Raw genomic sequence first — 14,266 nt, 5'->3', positions numbered from 1 at the left:
CCACAGAGGAACAATGTTTCCCCAGTCCCTGCTCAGCTGAAAATCAGAATTGTAGGTTTATGAAAAAAAACAAAAAAAACAAATATGCTGACATTGTGAAAGTCTTAAGGCATTTTTTTGGATGGAGCCACAGAGGAGGTGGAATGAGCCGTGGATGCCAGAGCTGCATCCCGCCGGGGCTCGAGTACAGAAGCTCCACCACCGCATGCCTTTTCTCTGATGCTGATTTACATAGCACTAAATATAGCTGTAATCCTTACAGAGGAGCACATAGCCAAAGCCAAACAACGTGGATATGATCACCCTCTGTGACACATCTTCCCTGGGATAAGAAAGCAAAAAAAAAAAGAAAGACAGTGCTTTTCTTGGGCTGGAGAAACTTTGTCCTCACAGCAAAGCAGCAGCAGCAGCAGCAGCAGCAGCAGGGGTGGATGGAGGTCGTGTGAGGCAATCCCACCCACTCACCGCTGGAAAACAACCAAATGTGATAGTGCAATATTGTGGTGGTAAAGGACCACAGCTGATAAATCTCTTTGAAATGAATTACCGGTACTGACTGAGCCCCAGAGATGGGATGAGCTCTGGAACAGAGCAGGTCCGTCACTGGGGCCACAGAGCCAACTGAAACTGCAGGTTTCTGTCTTGTGGGTGTAGTTCCTACGCCTGTTTGATCCCCATTTTGACTCCATGAACAAACTCCAAAACTCACCAAGTGACCATGCAAGCAGGTTGAAACCGAAGAAGGGAAAATACCAAAAGTTGCCTCTTTAGCGCCCCCTATGCACACACCAAAGCACTGGAATGGCCACTAGGAAGGTTGTAAAGACGTGGGACAAAAGCCCACGTGCTTGTCTGATCAAGACCTACATTTCATACACTCTGACCTTTGGCCTCCGCCAAACCAAAGTCACCAAGCAAAAAGTCACTGGTCGGTCTCATCAAGGCCTACAATTCACATGAAAACGAACAGTGAGTTCAAAATGTTGTGTAATTTGCTTACACGTATGATTGAGACTTCTTCCAGTACGTATTACACACATTGAACAGACTGGTGGAACATTTCACAGACATAAGGAATGAACCCACAAGGCTCTACAGCGCCACCTACAAAAACAATAGCAGCTGCGCACATCCATGTCACAGCACAGAAAGCTTATTGAGGGGACTTGTGGCAGGGCTGGCGGCCGTCGGGAGGTCGCAGCAGGCCCACTTCCTTCCTTGAATGCTGCTTGCAGCTTTAATTTCTCCTTGGGGCTCTAACTGGTCTACACTCACTGAAGTATAGTGGAGACAATTACAATGAGTCGGTTAAGGAAGGGAGTCCAATTTGGGCAGAAAATGGCGACAACAGAATTTCATTTTTTTCGTCAGAAATGAATCCTATCCTACTGAATGATCTGCTCGTGGCGTCTGAGTGCAAACCTGAGATTTTTTGGATGAATTCTTATCTCGCGTGAGAATACTTCAGTGATCTCCTCCGCATGAAAAATCCATTTTCACTGAAACCTTGCAGTGTGTCAGCCAGGGAGACCGCCGCTGCCTCTTTAGCCATCATGGTAAAGGCTCATTGTGTGACTGGTGTTGAGTGGGCGAGTTGGTGAAACATCATTAGGAGAATGTGCCGCTCTGAACGCGTCTGCAAGAGGGAGGCAGCGGAACAGCACTGCGGGCCACTACCGCCAGTCTCCCTGTTGCCACGGCAACGGGCCCTGGAATTTCATGTTGACGCTGGATTGGCGGCTTCAGTTAAATAAGCTCCATGTGTGTCTTCCCCCCAAGGTGCGTGACCCATCTTCCGCTGTCATTACACGGATGACACCAATAAAAGCGGACGGGAACGCAGAGTGACAGCAGTGTTTCCTCGGGAGCCACCGATCCAAACTCTCAAATGCGGAGACATCGGAGAGTCCAGTGCAGGAGCGGCGGGAGAGGCTGCTGGAGTGCAGGTGCTGGCCACAGCCCACACAGCAGGGGCTTCACCCGCACAGGTTGCTGAGACACCTCTTCTCATGGTGTGACTCATCAGTGAGCAATCTGCTTCTGCATCCCAAAGACAAACTCCCACAGCAACGGCTTCCACTGAAAAATCACTATTGACATATTCGCCCTATGGGTTGGTTACATAACTACTGTGGTACAAATACTTTGAGAAACGAACATTTAACCTGAATACATTTACTCTTCTTTTTGTTTTCTTTGCACCTCTTCCACTGTATTTGGACTCTGGATGCAAAACACCTCGGCGTATGTGAGCCGCTCAGTAATTAATAGACTACAGGTACTGCCCGGAAAATTAGAATATCAAGTAAAAGTTGTTTTATTTTGGCAATTTTACATAAAAGATGAAAGCAACAAATTCTATTGAGCCGTTCCACGCAAATTGACATCTCAAGCAATTTCCTTGTTGTAAATTTGCTGATTAGGATTTTCAGCTTATTAAAACCACAAACACAGAAAATTAGAATACTGTGAAAAGCTTCAGTTTTGAAGCTTCAGAGAGTCCAAAGAATCCAAAACACCTGCAAAAGGGTCCTGAGCCTTTAAAAAGTCTGACTTGGGTCGGCTCAGAAGAGTTCACACATGGGCAAATACAACAACCTCTTCAGGAGATTCTCATTTTCTGGGTAGTACTGTATACTTAGAAACATAATGAGAATGGAATGGATTTCTATAGTGCACTTTTCTAGGCACTCGAAGCGCTTTACATTAAACCCATTATGCATTCACAGCACATTCACACTGGTGATAATGAGCTACATGTGCACATTCGCACAAAGTGGATAATTGGTGGTACAATGCAGGTAAGTGTCGCCTTAGCTACAGTCACCACACGAGTGAATAGATGGAACCCACATTCTTTATTTGTCGTGTCTTTTCATATGGCCGCATGGAGGACACACGAGTCGATTGTGAGCAAAGTGCCCATGAATCAGTGTAAAGATACGAGGACATTCAAAGACAAAGAAGACAGAAAGAAGGCCCGGCCGGTAATACAAACAGCGCCGCAGGCTTTACACTTGTACACTTGAGATCATTAACAACTGAAAATGGCAGAAACACAGCAACGGTCTGGGTTATTAAGTGCTTGCTGAAGTGAAGTTAAAACAAAGAAAATTAATTTAAAAAAATCAAAACTAATTGTTCAGATTAAATTCAAAACAGTGCCTTCAGTGCCCCCCCCTCACCCCTCCCTCACAGTGAGAGCTTCACTGCTTCACTGACATTCTAGACTGCTACTTATATTTCTTTTTTGTCGCTGGAGCTCCACTGAGCAAACAGGTGTCAAGGATTAGACGTGGCCCTCGCTGTCATGTGGAAAATGTCAGGCGACGAGCTAAGTACACAATCTTGGAAGTGAGGGACGCTTCATTAACCCTCGGGGGAAATCCTGCCTCTTATTTCCTTCTGTGTTGTTTTTGTTGGCCTGTAAATGACAACTTGAGGCACCATTTTAGCAGGCTACCATATCATTAGCACAGAGCAGCGGCGTCTATGCACTGCAATGAGATGTTTATCTGCAATGTCAGGAGTAGGTGAGCTCTTCCGGCTACATCGCCGGTTCTAAACACAGCCAAATTAGCATTTCAAGCAACATCAGCACAGTGCAGTATTGGGTGATGAGCACTGCAGATGGAGTTAAAGACACGATTCATGAAGAAATAAAGTCTATGTAAAAGCGTCTTAGCTTTCCCAGTCTGCACTCCTCAACTCGTCGTCTCCTCTGTCGTCCTCATCAGAGTCAGTCGCCACCTTCTTCATCCTCATCATGGCGGCTCTGATGCTGCTCTGCAAGTCACTTTCTGAGGAGTTTGGGGTGCTGGTCCGGACGGCGGCCACCTGCAGCGAGCACCAGAAGGTTTCATAGACATCTTCAAGTCAACAATGCTGGAAAAAAGTAAATGTGTCATCCAATTCAGAAATGAGTATTAAAAAGTCTTTTATGCGGACACATAATGTGACGGAGGGGCCGGAGCAGCAGTAGGTGGGTGGAGTGTTTTGGTGAGCCACCTCATAGGAGAAAAAAATATATCATGGGATATGTAGAAAACATGTTACTTTAAATTGAAAATGAACAAAAGCAAAGTTACAACAAAATATCTGCACTTGAAGCTCTTTACTGAAATGACTCTTCAAACTGAAAAAATGGATGAAAAACAGCAATTTCATGACTTACTATTAATATCATTTCCTCGAGTTCAGCGGGCCAGATTAAAAATCTTAACGGGCCGCCATGCCTTTTCTAGACAGTGCTTTGACAAAGAGTAGGCATCCAGATCATCACGGCCTGCATGAAGGTGGACTAAAGCCCCCCCGGAGGTCGGATCCGCTGCCAGGCTTCAGTTTGCTTCCCTCACCTTTCTTAACGCCACTCCCTGCCTGATGGCCGACATCAGGTTGCTTCTCGGGTCCGCCGCTGGAGACTGAGTCCTGGGAGCAGCTGAGACCTTCCGCAGCTGAATCTGTCCGCGCTGCAACGAGGCCAACACCTCGTCCATCGTTCCTGCAGGCGCAGGGGACAATGGAGCGTTTCATAACCATGGGAAGAAAGTAAGAATTGCTCAGACAGACATACAGACAGACAGATAGACAGACAGACAGACAGACAGACAGATAGACATAGATAGATAGATAGAAGCGGATATTGAATATGGATGGATGACATTGGCTCAGTGCATGGTTCCCTCCCCCCCTCCCTCACCAATATTCTGCTTCAGCGTGTTCCTGGCTGGGAAGGGAGGCTCTGGCTGGTCACTGAGAGGCTGTGGGGTGTCCTCAGAGGAAGACAACGCTTGGATTGGTGGAGAAGGCCTGGCGGTGGTCACAAAGGGAGGAGGCGGCGGAGGAGGTGGAGGAGGAGGAGGAGGTGGAGGAGCAGCAGTGGGACAGGGTGTTACTGTAGGAGGAGGTGGAGGAAGATGAGGAGGAGGAGGGCCGGAGAAGATGTGGACTGGGATGTCCCGCTGCTGGTGTTTCTTGGCCGTCTTGTTGCGTCGGGGTGCAGGACAGATGGAGGAGGGACCTTCAGGCCTGAGGGTCGCGTCCAAGCTGACGATGGACAGAGGCTGCGAGCAATCCGGCACCAATGGTGACATCCTGGTGTGGGGAGTCTTCACTCTGTACTGACCCGGCCGCTTCTGAACAGACAGCAGAGGGAGAAAGAGAGTGAGAGGGGGGAGAGAGAGAGAGAGAGAGAAAGAGAGAGAGAGAGAGAGAGCGAGAGAGAGAGAGAGAGAGAGAGAGAGAGAGAGGGAGACAGAGAGAGAGAGAGAGAGAGAGAGAGAGAGAGAGAGAGACAGAGACAGAGACAGACAGAGAGAGAGAGACACAGGGAGACAGAGAGAGAGACAGACAGGGAGACAGGGAGACAGAGAGAGGGTAGGGTCAGATATTTGAGAGGTTGTAGCACAGGCAGAGGCAAACTATGGCCCGGGGGCCATATGCGGCCTGTTAAGCTTTTCAATCCGGCCCACCGAACTTGACAATATTGATATTGGAATTAAAAGTAAGCAAGTCAGAAAATAGCTGCATTTCATCCATTTTGCCAGAGTCATTTGAGTAAAGAGTTGAATACAGTGGGGCTTTTGTTCATTTTCATTGTCGCCAGTGTTTTAAATCTAATGTTATGAGGTACATCCTAGAAACAACGACTCTTCCTTTTATAACGCTGGAGGTTTTATCTGTGGCACCGCTCGAGTTATATTTCTGTGTCATCGGAGGTACAAAGCTCTCTGCATGCCACTTTCAAGTGGAGATGAAAGAGAGAAGGTGGTGACAGCAGGAGGGCCGGACCTCTCTGAAGGACTTGAGCCTGCTCAGAGTCTTCTCCCGCTCCTGATCCACCCACTCCTTCCTCTTCTGCTCCTCCTCTTTTCTTTTCTCACGTTTCTGCAAGAGACAACAGGGGGAGACGGTGAGCGGCACACGACAGGAACAGCCACGTTTCTCTTGGAGAGGCCCCTGTGGGCTTCCTCCCGCTGCCATCAGGTCGTACCAGGTGGACGTGGTGATGCTGGTTAAACAGGGAGAGGCTTTGCTGGGCTTGAAGCTTCGTCTGCTCCTGAGCCTCCACACACTGGTCCTGAAACACGCAGCAAAGCGTAAATAATATCAGCAGTCGTTGGAGAAACAGAGCTTCAGCTTAACGAGGACGGAGGATCAGTGAGGTATCGAGTTCTGTACGGTCAAACGAAGAAGTTCCTCGGTTCTTCAGTTCAGTTGAGAACTGAAGAAGCCTTTCTGATGAGAGGAGATCACGAGAACAAGTCGAGTGTCCCTGACTGAACCCCTTCTACTGTAAGACCACCTGGATGACTGAGAACATTCACTAACATGCACTCAAAAGAGGCTGTGAAATGAAGAGAAGTCGCTTTTAAGTTGTTGTTGTTTTTTTTTTTTGTCATATTTGACAGCACCATTAATAAACACAAACATAGACAGCAGCGACAATTTATAAAGATGGAACCAGGGGATTTCTTCCCCCCCACTTTGTTCTCAGCAATATTTTTAATCTGGCGACTGAGGACGCAGCCAGAAACAGAGGAGAAGAGGCCAACTGCACCAACTGTGCTCAAACCAGCCAGATTTGAGGCTCAGAATAAAACAATATTGTGAAAGCATTCAGTTTAGAAATCACACAGGGGGGTCGAGGAGAGAAGACAATTATCAGCGCTTCACAACTATATCCAATCATCTCATCATCTTTCCCACCCCCCACCCCCACACACACACACATACACACACACACACCCTCTTGTTGCGGAGGTAGGCTCGTCTGGCACAGATGCTGCCTCTCTTGGTCTCCAGGGTCTGCAGACGTCTCCGGAGTTGACGGACAGCGACAGGCTCTGGCTGGTGGGGACCTGCGTGGGCCAAACTCTGCAGCTCCTCTGCATCCTCGCACACGTCGTAGTACACCACCTCCTCCTTCAGCTCTGAAACACCCGAGCACAAGAAAGTGTCGGGAAAATATGTGCAACTCCCGCAGGCACCGCAACTGCGGTGGCTTGTGATTCTGAGGGTGTCTCTGTCACTCTGGCGACATCCTGTCCAAGGCACAGTGGAAGCCACGCTCGTCTCTTCTTTGGTTTTTGCAGGTTTTGGACATAAAACTCCCACAGCAGGCAGGTTCAGAGAGAGCGACTGCAGAGCCTGACGAGGGCAAACACTGCAGATGCAGGCCACGAGCGCCAACGTCTGATGTCCCAGGAGGGGCCATTAGGAAAATATTTAAACAAACTTTGTGATTCCCAAGTGTGAAGCCTCCAACACTCGACCCTGAGTGACCACGTAAACACAAACCCCACAACATCCTCTTCATCAAAGATGCTGCTTCTGAGAAAGATGTGCATGCAATTACAGGCCATAAAGTAGAGCAAGACATTAACATTTCTCTTTGTGAGGCGTAACCTCCACTGTCCACAGGGAGGCTCCACTGACTCTGATCAAACTGCTGATATTCAGTCAGTGGTGATTGGCCAGTGGGATGAGGCTGAACTTTTGTTCAGCACTCTTTCTCTCTCCTTTCTTCTCGTTCTCTTATTCTCCGTCTTCTAGGTCTCAATTTTTTCCAAGACGTGGGCTTTGCTATATTAAAAGTCTCTGGGCTTTAATGACACTGAAGATCGGTTAACTTTGGGTGTGTGTGGGTGTGTAACACAGCTACGACAACAGTCAGTTTAAAAATTCCAAACATTTAACTGATATTTCTGAGAAATAACATGGGTAGAATGGGAATCATGTCATCACTGATTATAGTATATGTGCGTGCATGTATATATATATAAATATACATATATATGTATACATATGTGTATATCTATATTTTTTCAGCTACAGATGGGGCATTTTTGAAATGATATTTAATATTTGGAGGCGCTGCAGAAGGAGCTTCCTTCCCCTGAACTGCCTGCGCAGATGTGATGTGTGATTGTGATGCGACACTGTGGTGGAGTCTACCTTTGATCTGCCGCCGGACGCTGTCTATCTGAGCCACCAGCAGCTGCTCCTCATTCTTCAGGATCTCGAACTTGGTGTCGTACAGTTCTCGTTGGGTTTCGTAAAACTGCAGCTCCAGCTGGTCCAACCTGTCCTCCTGCTGGCTGTCCTGGGAAGCACTGGCAGACAGGCACGCCAACTAGGCCGCAAAGGCACAGGGGTCAGAGGTCAGAGTCAGCCGAACATTTTCTACTATTTACAGTAGAAGTGACATCATCCCAAATATCTCCTCAATGACCTTTTAAGGCAGTAGGAAGGGACAAATCAAGCTCCACTTTAAAGGTACAGTGTGTAAAATTATGCCATCTAGTGGTCAGATTTTAGACTGCAACGCTCATTCACTCTCTCTCCCTCTCCCAAGATTGCCAGTGAACTACGGTGGCCTGCGATTCCACCGATTGATATACATGTGTATATTTGTGTACATTCATAGTACTGTGAGTAAACACTTTTATATATATATTTACGGGCAGTATATTAAGCTTTTACCAATACAAAAATCATAAATCTGGTAAAAGATTTTACACACCGGATGTTTAATTGAACGACATTTCAGAGCGTCAGTCAGTCCAACCCCAACACCCACGCCAGTTGCTGAAGTTTTATTCACTGTGAAGCCACTCTGTGGTCTGCGATCAGTAGAAATCAAAACGCTCTGAGTTACATCCAATGTATAGGAGGAAGTGAAACTCTGCGATTCTAAATAAAAGCATCACACGGTGCCATCAGACAGCGGAACGCTCATACTGGCCACTGAGCTCTGAGATATTGTGTGGGCGTAGCTTACTGATCTCATTATAAACACGCACACACCGCTGCCTCTGCAAAGCCCTGTGTTAATTTCACAGCGGAAGACACCGCCAGCATCCCCACGCCTAATTTTGAAGAGGTTTAGGGGATGAATAATGCAGGCACAAGCAGGAGTAGGAGGCAATGAAGGTGCTCTCAAATCAGGCCATGCCATCGTATACACTTAAGTGGGGAAGTTTTCCGAGCTCCTGTTCCGCCCACACATCCACACATCCACACATACGCATATATCTGACATGCTTCCAGTACGTAGATGCATGCGGCTCGGCCCGGTTATTCATGTATGCAGGTTTTGGGGAAGAGTATCAAGGGGATTCGTGTGTTTTGACAGGGGCTTTATAAATAGATCAAAGGACGACAGCAGCCAGAGATCTACATCAGGCTGGAATACCAACTAAATATAAAATGGAGCGAGTGCAGAGACTGTGTCTCTCGTCTACACGCTGGCCTTGAGGTAGGAAATACAAGTCAAAATAACAACCGGGGGTTTTCAACCTTGTGTGTGTGTGTGTCCAGTACACTATGTTAGAAGGATTTGCTCCATGTCAATTGCTAGTTATGGACATTGATGTTTTATTTCTGGGCCAATGATGTCGTTTAGAATTGCAGTTTGTGCAAATCACACGTTCCTTAATGTTCTTATTTTGTTTTGAGTTATTTATTACCTGAAAGATACATTGACACTGGCATTAAGTACACTGGTGTACTTAAAAGGCCCCGTGTGTAACATTTAAGTGGATCTACTGGCAGTTTATAGTTCAACTTACTACAAATGTGATATGATATGAATTTTTTTTTTTTTTCAAAGACAACAAGACTGATTCCACTTTGCAAAAGGCCGCCGCTCTACGCCAACGTGTTCCTACATTAGCAGGGAGAATGGCTCTGCTCAAGGTCTTGCAATTTCACACTGACTGCTGACAAAAGCTGGATGTGAAGTAGAACGTCGGAAAACACGGACTGACGTGAACATAATTAACGATATGCTTTCACAGCCAACAGATGCTTCTGCTACGTGCACCTCTAGTTCTTAGTGAAGGAACTGTGTGTCTTCCTCTCACCTTTTCTCTGATCCTGCTTCTCTTGCGGGTGAGACACATCTCTGTTGCCCTCATGTGCTGCAGGGTTTCTTTGGCCAAGACAAAGCAGAGTTTCTCCAGTCTTGGAGCTGCGGAGGCCCACGCGGCCGCCCCGAAACGGCACTTGTCCTCCTCCATCATCTTCAGCATACCTGAATGCACACAAACAAACAACCATTGTGGCTCACCGAGGGAACACAGCAGAATGGAAACAGAATTTTAACAACAATGTCAAATCTTTCCGTTTCCTGGCGTTTCAAATGAAATGAATGCTGATAATATTTCCGGAACAACTAGCCATCATCTTACAATGAAGACAGCTTTATATGACAGTTCAGATGGTAGGTCTTTACTCAGCTCATGAAATACAGCAACCAAAGCAAGAAGACACACTGCTACAAAAGAAAAGGGAACATACGGTCATTACTGTGGAACTCCAGGTCAATCACACTTCCTGGATATTAAACTGTTCAGTCAGGGGGCAATAATGGTGGTGAATCACTCTCGCCTACTTTAGTGCAAATGGGACCTATAACAGGTGCAACGGAGAGGCCATTCAGAAGATTCACACCGAGCATGCGACAGACGTGAGAGAGTCTGGAGACAACGTGGAGAAAGTTCTGCTGCCTGCAATCATCCTCTAGCTCGACCCGTCTGGAGGGTTCAGTGACGGTCATAACCTCAGAGGACTGCACAGACCTTCTATCTATCTATCTATCTATCTATCTATCTATCTATATATCTATCTATATATCTATATATCTAGATATATGATCTGGGATGTGTGATTGAAGTGTTCCCTGTAGCTTTGAGCAGTGTATGATCATTTCCTAGAAAACTACCTCATGCTACAATGTACTTCCACAGATCCTAGCAAATGGGTAGAACATCTCTGTATGCGTATACAACACCAAACTGAACGGCCGGTCTTTTCCTGTGAACAGCACAGTAAGCGGTTTATCACTGGACTCAAGAGACAAGAAAGCTAAGTGATCCTGGCAGCTCCTACCAGCCAGAGCCTTTGAAGTTTGTGCAAAGTACGTGACAGTGATGTCCTGAATTGAGGCGACTGCGTCCTCTGCTTTCATTCTCCACTCTTCCGCCTCCTTCTCAAGAGCTGTGATTCTCTTTGGGCCCAAGTCCTCAACCTCCAAAGACTTCTGCAGAGAACCACAGGAAGTAAACAACATTAAAGTAAATTCATGAAGTCACATCAATTAAAAACAACCACCTTTAATATCTCATGCTTACTTAGGTGCAGTCAGCTTATATTTGAATCCTCATCCAGATGGACGCTAACGCTGTGTTACTTTCATGTCAAATGACAAAAAGGAAATATTTCAACTCAAGAACTTGAGTTCAATAATGAAGAATTCCTGACATTTTACCAAAATGAACAGTTTGAGGATAACGCAACAGTCAATGCAGAACAGGGAAGTTATTTGTCTATTATTTGTCTATTTCCATTTGTCGACCACACATGCACGCAGAGGTTTGCATTTACCAGGATCTCCATCTTGTACAGGCAGGCCAGTTCTCTCATGTCTCTGAAAGGTTGCAGTAGATACTGGAAGAAGGTGGTTGCCACAGTGACCAGGGTCTGGTAGGCCTCATCCTCTTCCTCGTAGATGCTGAGCAGCACAACCATTCTGTCTGCACTGGCATGTCTCTGCAGCAGCTGGAAAAACAATGACATCACTGAGAAACTCTGTCTGAGCTTTGGGTCGCACTCCATCATTCCAACACGATGTAAAATCATGCCTGTGGAGAGAACACGATCGATGGCGAGATCACCTAAAGAATGACTACAGTCATGTCATGATGCTCAAATATAGAAGATGCATTAACCTGAGCGTTTTATTATGTATTTTCTTTTTTAATTTGTATCTCTAATACATACAAAGATAAATGTACGGTATATAAAATTAATTGAATACAAAGTTTGAACTGTCCACTGAGTCTGCTGTTCTCAAATTGAGCTGCTGGCTGCTGACTAAAGCGTAAACCTAACTTGAAGAAAACTCAAAAAATAAACCATAAAATAAATCAACAGTGCTTGTTTTTATGTTTGCCTCGTTCCTCATTCAGCTCACTGCTTGACTTGCAACATTCTGTTCCAATCACAATTAACAGAGTCATGACTCGGGAGTCATTGGCTTTCCCCACACATGTAGGCTGTTGGCTGTTGGTTGTGGATTGTCTTCATTTCAGCAGTGAGATGAAGAGGCAAGTGGTGAGAGTCGGGGGACCACTGTGGGATTGTTGTCCTGGCCTTTTTTAGTTTTGGGTATTTAAAAACGTACGGCATGTATACATTTGTATATAAAAGTATTTGTTATTATTATACCATAGTTGCATTTATTTAAAATATATGAGCCTCATTAAGTCAGGTAAATAATGGACTAGATATTTGGATGAACATGCAACTGGACAGGAGTATCTCCTAAAGTGATGTAGGTGTATTTTTCTGTAGGTTTTGGCTGTTGTTCTCCAACATACTACTGTTTGATTTCCCACATCCATTCAAGGTGAGTGCACCACATAAAATGGAAACTGATAGAAAATGAAATAGCAATGAAATCCTGCGTTCTTCCACTTCTTGCAGCACATCAAAAACACTGATTCATACCTTTTGCCAACGAAGGTCTTTGTAATTCATACAACTGCATTTCCTACAATGCACAATAATCACAACCACTCATGTTATGCTCACCGACCTCGAGCAATGTACTTGTTATTAACCTTGTGCGCCCAGACCACAGTTGTGCTAACAGTGCAGAATGTGAAGTGAGAACAACATTGTTGTCTTTCTTTGATCTAAAGTCTAATAAGTGAAAAACATAGCAGCTTCAGGAAGTAACCAGGGTTGAATGAACGGAAAAAGGCACTGATGGAGGACTGAGGTACAGCTGATCTATGCGATGGTGGTGATGTTGTTCAGCTTTTTCTGCACCTGTCCACCCTAAGCTATTTGTTTTCCTCCTCTCCTCCTCACAGCAGGGTTTCAAAGTGCTGCTGTTGGGTGATCCTGACTGTCGCCCAGTAAACTAACCCAACAGTTAACCATCCCTACTTGTAGCGCTGCTGTTGGAGGAGATTGAAAGGCACCTGTACAAAGTCTCAAACGTTGATACTGCATTTTATATAGCTTCTTAAATCCTCAGTGGTTCATCACTGATAATCCTGTGAGATTTCAATGCTTTCCTGTCTTCCCCCCCTTTTCCCACCAGACACGTCATCACATTAATCACTTTCTTACATTTATTAACCTGTTGTTGTTTTTCTGAATGTGCACTGCTAGTGTGAGCATGCCATTAAACAGTATTGATAAAACTTTAAAAGGCTTAACTCTCTTCGGAGACAACGCAGCTCCAACTTCCTGGACTGACAATACAAAGTTACACAGTTGACCTGTAAACTTTTTTTTTCTTCTTTTTTTAGTGCTGCAACAGTGTAGTTTCCCAATTTGGGATCAATAAAGTCCATCCATCCACCTATCTATCAGTGTGTGGTTCGGTCCTCTGCCCTCCCCTCCCCTCCCCTCCCCTCGCTGAGAATCCAGCACACCTCCTCACCTGACGCAGCAGCCCTTTAGCCCGTGACATCTCGTCCTGCATGCTCTTCTTCTTGAACTCCTGCAGGTTCTCAAAGTACTCCTCGACATCTCGATCGTCTTGGGTGAACAGCGTGTCCAGGACGATCTTTCTCCCGCAGATGTCAATGGCCGTGCTGAAGTATTTCTCCAGTTTCCGGCACGGCGTGTCAAAATCCCTCTCGTCGTCATCTTGGGTTCCTGGCCTACGACTGACGAAGAGCAAGTCCCAAATGTTGCCCTCTTCGAAATCACACAGGTCCGGGAAGCAAGAGCCCAAGATGTCAGCGACCCCGGAGAACTGCTGGTGGATGTGCTTTAAGTCGTTCACCGAGAACAGGCCGGCCCAGCTCGTATCGGCGTCCCCGACCACGGCGACCCCCGCTCGACGCTTCTGCCGCTGTAAAGTCCGATTGTGACAAGTGACGGCGAACTTACACTCGATGACGTTCCACTGTACGATAAAACCCAGTCTGTACGTTTCCGTCTCCTCAAATATGTTGCTCTTGACGGCCACCCAGCCCTCCAGACTGTCGAACCGCTCGCACTCTAAACTATTCATCCCTGTACAAAAGTTTCACTTTGACCACAGTGAAACTGTGTCAGACAGTGTTGTTATACAGGCCCCTGCGTCCATGGGCAGGCCGCACCTACTTCCTGTATACGTCACTAAATACATCTACGGATGCCGAGCTTGGACAAACCTCCGTTAACATATGTTTATTCCTCTGCGATACACCTAAGTTACCGACGCTTCCTTGTATCCGCCAAATCAATGACGAAGATAACT

The 14,266-nt window shown here is 46.2% G+C and overlaps 1 protein-coding gene across 1 annotated transcript; it reads right to left on the bottom strand.

Annotated features, from left to right (window-relative positions):
• Nucleotides 1-2,839: 2,839 nt before the first annotated feature.
• On the bottom strand, nucleotides 2,840-14,138 carry whamm (WASP homolog associated with actin, golgi membranes and microtubules). Its single transcript, XM_076047927.1, has 11 exons — nucleotides 13,460-14,138; nucleotides 11,389-11,562; nucleotides 10,894-11,044; nucleotides 9,867-10,036; nucleotides 7,957-8,134; nucleotides 6,748-6,932; nucleotides 5,993-6,079; nucleotides 5,791-5,886; nucleotides 4,700-5,135; nucleotides 4,356-4,501; nucleotides 2,840-3,837 (listed from the first exon to the last, which is right to left on the bottom strand). Exons 1-11 carry the CDS (start codon nucleotides 14,036-14,038, stop codon nucleotides 3,682-3,684), a joined length of 2,358 nt encoding a protein of 785 aa, XP_075904042.1. The 5' UTR covers nucleotides 14,039-14,138; the 3' UTR covers nucleotides 2,840-3,681.
• Between the last annotated feature and the right edge of the window lie 128 nt (nucleotides 14,139-14,266).

Source organism: Nelusetta ayraudi, unplaced genomic scaffold (genome assembly GCF_046127955.1).
Source record: "Nelusetta ayraudi isolate G7.1 ecotype Tasmania unplaced genomic scaffold, CSIRO-AGI_Nayr_v1 ptg000005l, whole genome shotgun sequence".
NCBI lineage: Eukaryota > Metazoa > Chordata > Actinopteri > Tetraodontiformes > Monacanthidae > Nelusetta > Nelusetta ayraudi.
This window is presented reverse-complemented; position numbering and strand designations above follow the sequence as displayed.

Bases quoted from the DNA above. Each gene is read 5' to 3' on its own strand.
- whamm (XM_076047927.1), bottom strand. From the start codon at position 14,038: ATGAATAGTTTAGAGTGCGAGCGGTTCGACAGTCTGGAGGGCTGGGTG. The intron at 11,045-11,388 runs GTAAATGCAAAC...GGTTCTCTGCAG, and splicing joins TGTACAAGATGGAGATCCTG to AAGTCTTTGGAGGTTGAGGA. The intron at 6,080-6,747 runs GTGTGTGTGTGT...TGCGTGTTTCAG, and splicing joins CCTACCTCCGCAACAAGAGG to GACCAGTGTGTGGAGGCTCA.